The sequence below is a fragment of the Acanthisitta chloris genome, unplaced genomic scaffold (assembly GCF_000695815.1).
Source record: "Acanthisitta chloris isolate BGI_N310 unplaced genomic scaffold, ASM69581v1 scaffold22249, whole genome shotgun sequence".
In the NCBI taxonomy this organism is placed as follows: domain Eukaryota; kingdom Metazoa; phylum Chordata; class Aves; order Passeriformes; family Acanthisittidae; genus Acanthisitta; species Acanthisitta chloris.
In genome coordinates, this window is record NW_008692409.1 from 1 (window position 1) to 3,858 (window position 3,858).

The window sequence follows — 3,858 nt, forward strand, 5'->3', positions numbered from 1 at the left end:
GGCCCTGCCCGAGGGGAGGGTGTGTGTGTGGTGTCAGCGCCTGGGCCGTGAGTGCTGCGGGTTTTGGTGTAACCAGACCGTGGGCTTAGCTGATGTAAACACACCTTTTGGACGTGTGGTGACGTGCTCAGGTTGGCTATAGCAGTGAGCAGTGTGGGTTATGGGAGGTTTTCCTGCCCGTGGAAGGGTTGGGGCTAGATGATCAATCAGCTCCATTCCAACCCCTTCATTCCATGATTCTGTGATCTCCTCACAGGCTGCATCGGCACTGCAGAGGTCCCTGCACGGTTCAGCCTCCTGTGCCACCAGATGTGTGAAGTGTGTAAGGACACAGCATTCCCTGGTAGAGAACCTCAGTCCTGAACTTCGTTGCTATTGCTTTATGAGGTTTGTTTTTAAATTGAGTTTTTCCAGGGTTTCTGCAATATTTTCTTGTATTCTCTTATTCTCTTTGTATTCTCTTATTCTCTTTGTATTCTCTTATTCTCTTTGTATTCTTTTTTCTTTGTATTCTTTTTTCTCTTTGTATTCTTTTTTTCATGTTGTATTCTTTTATTCTCTTTGCATTCTTTTATTCTCTTTATTCTTGCTTTGTATTCTTTTGTTTATAAAAGAAATGTGTATATATAAAGAAGTAGAGGAAGTCACATGTATTTATTACTTAGGAAGCATTTAATTTGGGTTAAATCCTACTACCTTTTTTCTTTGTATTCTTTTTTCTCTTTGTATTCTTTTTTTCATGTTGTATTCTTTTATTCTCTTTGCATTCTTTTATTCTCTTTATTCTTGCTTTGTATTCTTTTGTTTATAAAAGAAATGTGTATATATAAAGAAGTAGAGGAAGTCACATGTATTTATTACTTAGGAAGCATTTAATTTGGGTTAAATCCTACTACCTCGTCCCATGTGGTTAGAGTTTTGTCCTAACTTGCTTTTTAGGTTCAAGAAGAGCTTCATAAGATTAAAATGGAAAATATGAACCTGAAAGGAAATGTAGAAGCTGTGGATATTGGTGACCTCAGGAGAGCAACTGGAAGAGCTGAACTTGGGCTGAGAGTAAGTAAAACAGAGCAGAGCCAGAAGATGGTTCAGTTTTTGAGGTATCTGTCAGTAACTCACTTGGGGTATTTGTGATCCTGCAAGATCCCTTCTCTCTCAGCAAATGATGAGATTCCTCAGACATTCCAATTTAGAGCATTGCCTTCCTTTTCTGGGTCATCACAGCTAACTGATCTTGTGCCCAATGAGCCACAATCAAACTTTTACCCCATCAACTTTTCAGTCAGGTGAAGATCTGAATTGCTAAATCAACTGAGCTCAATAATTTTAATATCCCTTTTGCCTTTGCCATAGTCTAAACATTATTTTTTCCCTCTAACAGAAACATGCTGAAAATTATTTCAATGCTATAAACAGACAAGTGTTAACTATTTCTTCTGCTGGCAATAAAGAAGTAAATTCCAAAGAGCCCCCAAAATGGTAAGTGAAACAGCTGTTTTATTGCAGCAAGACACAAAGACTGTGCTCACAGAATTTTGTGAAGCCAATGGGAGTGTTGGCCCAGATGAGATTGTTTTGCCTTTCGTTTGAGATAAAAACCAATATAAAAGTAAATGTAATTCTATAGCCACAGAAATATTCTACTAACTCCTGTAATTTAATCTGTGCTGAATGCAGATATAAATAAAAACAGGGTCCCTTGGATTCCCCCAGATGAAAGCAGTGTGGGTTTAATAGGTAAAATCAAAGTGATTCTAAAACCCTCATTGTTTCTTTCTGCTCCAGGGGTCTCCATGGTGGTGCTCCTCAGAAGCAGCTGGTGTTACCCCGAGTCCCTGCTGAGCCCCTGAGTGTCCAGGCATGCAGCACACCAGCACAGCACGTGTCTCAGGGCTCTCAGGTCTGAAACAACACACTGCTTCTTCTGCCAGGGACATAGCCAGTGACTGTGTGCTGTCTTGTAGGTTACCAGTTGATCCCATAATGTTCTGACTTCTCATGGATTCAGGTTTGGTAGTGCATCGTGACTGACTGTGTTAAAAGCTCAGCAGAATGAGCAGCTGAGGTAGGAGTCTTCTCCCTGCCTCACAGAGTGAGATTCAAGTTAGGAAGGACTTCAGTCTCATCATTGCACCTCCAGAATTAATTATCCCTCACCAGGTATATTGTTAGAGTCTTGAAACAGAATTATGTCCTGCTTCAGGGTCCCTGTCCTATGTGCTTAACTATGATCCTGTGAGTAATGTGTTTAAAATCAATGGAATTATGCATTGGAATAGCACATGCACAGAGGGAACTGTTTGTGGCAATAGACACTGCAAGTGGTTTTCTTTTCTTACATAAAAGGCAAATTGTGGGAAAGACTTCTCTGTATATAGAAAAATATATATTTTCTCTTTGAAATCTGCATTTTTTCACTGCTCTTCATAAATTAGAACCTTGTAAGGTCATGAAAACCTTAAAACATTTAAATCTCAAGTGGTTTTGCTTTTCTTCCTTCCAAGTGTGGATTTTGACTGGTGCATTCAAGGTGTTTTCCTCAAACATGTTTTTAAGAACAAATTAAGTTAGGTATGTTTTAATCCAGCTAATTATTATCAGAGTTTTGGGTTATTACTGGTGAAATCCAAGGAGTTTTGAGTGAGGGAGAACTTTGAGGCTCTCTGTAGTTCCAAGATGTAGCAGGAGCTGGGATTAAAGCTGCTGGCAATGGCCTGATCAGAGTGAGCAGCTTACACTCATATTGCTGATTAGCCTTGTAAAAGAACTCACACCTAAAGTAACATTAAAGCATTGCTTTCTCTTAAAGTGATGGGGAAAGTACAGTGAGAGCTCTGATTTCTTTTCCAAACCATATTCCAACCCTGTCCTATATGGAAACACTTGTATTGTGGAGAAAAAGCAATGAAATCAGAGTGGAGCTTCTCTGAAAACTCATTTCTTTCAGCTCTTCCTGTGCACCAGTTTGATTCAGAGTGGAGCACATGCTCTGTCCTGCCTTGACCTTCCCTTTGTCTTCTCATTCCTGATACTTTGGTGTTGAACATTCCTTTCCACTCGAAAGAGGCATCAGTGACCTGAATAGTTTTCCATTTACAGACAGTAGTGCCAGGTACAAAGGCTTAAAGAAATCAATGTTTCAACTCCTAAGGGTTCTGAGACACACTAATAGTTCACATAGTATATTTTTGAGCTTTACAGTGCATTGTTTACTCACACATAGAGTATTCTGAGTCATGTCAGCAGCCAAATCGAGCTCGGAGGGATCTGGGAGTCACTGCCCCTTCCTTTTTTCTTCCCACTACATGTTGGAATTAGAATTCCTCCTAATAAACCTTGAGAACCATAAAGAGGTGTTTTCCTTGTAAAGCCTCTGTGTAGCAACAGCTGAAAAGACATTGTTAGCTAGAATTAGTAAGTTTCAAATTATTTGATTTCTTAAAAAATGTTTAATTGGAAACACCTGATGTGATGGTTAATAATTGATGTTAATAACTGAACACAACAATTGTCCTTCAGCATTATATTAGAATCATAGAATCACAGAATCAACCAGGTTGGAAAAGATCTCCAAGATCATCGAGTCCAACCCTACCGTGGTCACTAGTCCATGGCACCAAGTGCCACATCCAGTCTCAGACTGAAAACCTCCAGGGATGGTGAATCCACCACCTCCCTGGGCAGCACATTCCAATGCCTGAGCACTCTCTCCCTAAAAAATCTCTTCCTAATATCCAACCTAACCCTCCCCTGGCAGAGCTTGAGTCTGTGCCCTCTTGTCCTACTGGGAGAAGAGACCAACCCCCACCTGACTCCAACCTCCTGTCAGGGAGTTGCAGAGGGTGATAAGGTCTCCCC

General features: G+C 40.4%; 1 protein-coding gene across 1 annotated transcript in view; it reads left to right on the top strand.

The window, feature by feature from the left end:
- Positions 1-966: 966 nt before the first annotated feature.
- Positions 967-3,858, top strand: part of IQCH (IQ motif containing H) — a 57,331-nt gene continuing 54,439 nt past the window's right edge. The window contains exons 1-3 of the mRNA XM_009082668.1: positions 967-1,056; positions 1,382-1,479; positions 1,786-1,900. Coding sequence (XP_009080916.1) covers positions 967-1,056; positions 1,382-1,479; positions 1,786-1,900 — 303 coding nt within the window. The remainder of the gene's footprint in view (positions 1,057-1,381; positions 1,480-1,785; positions 1,901-3,858) is intronic.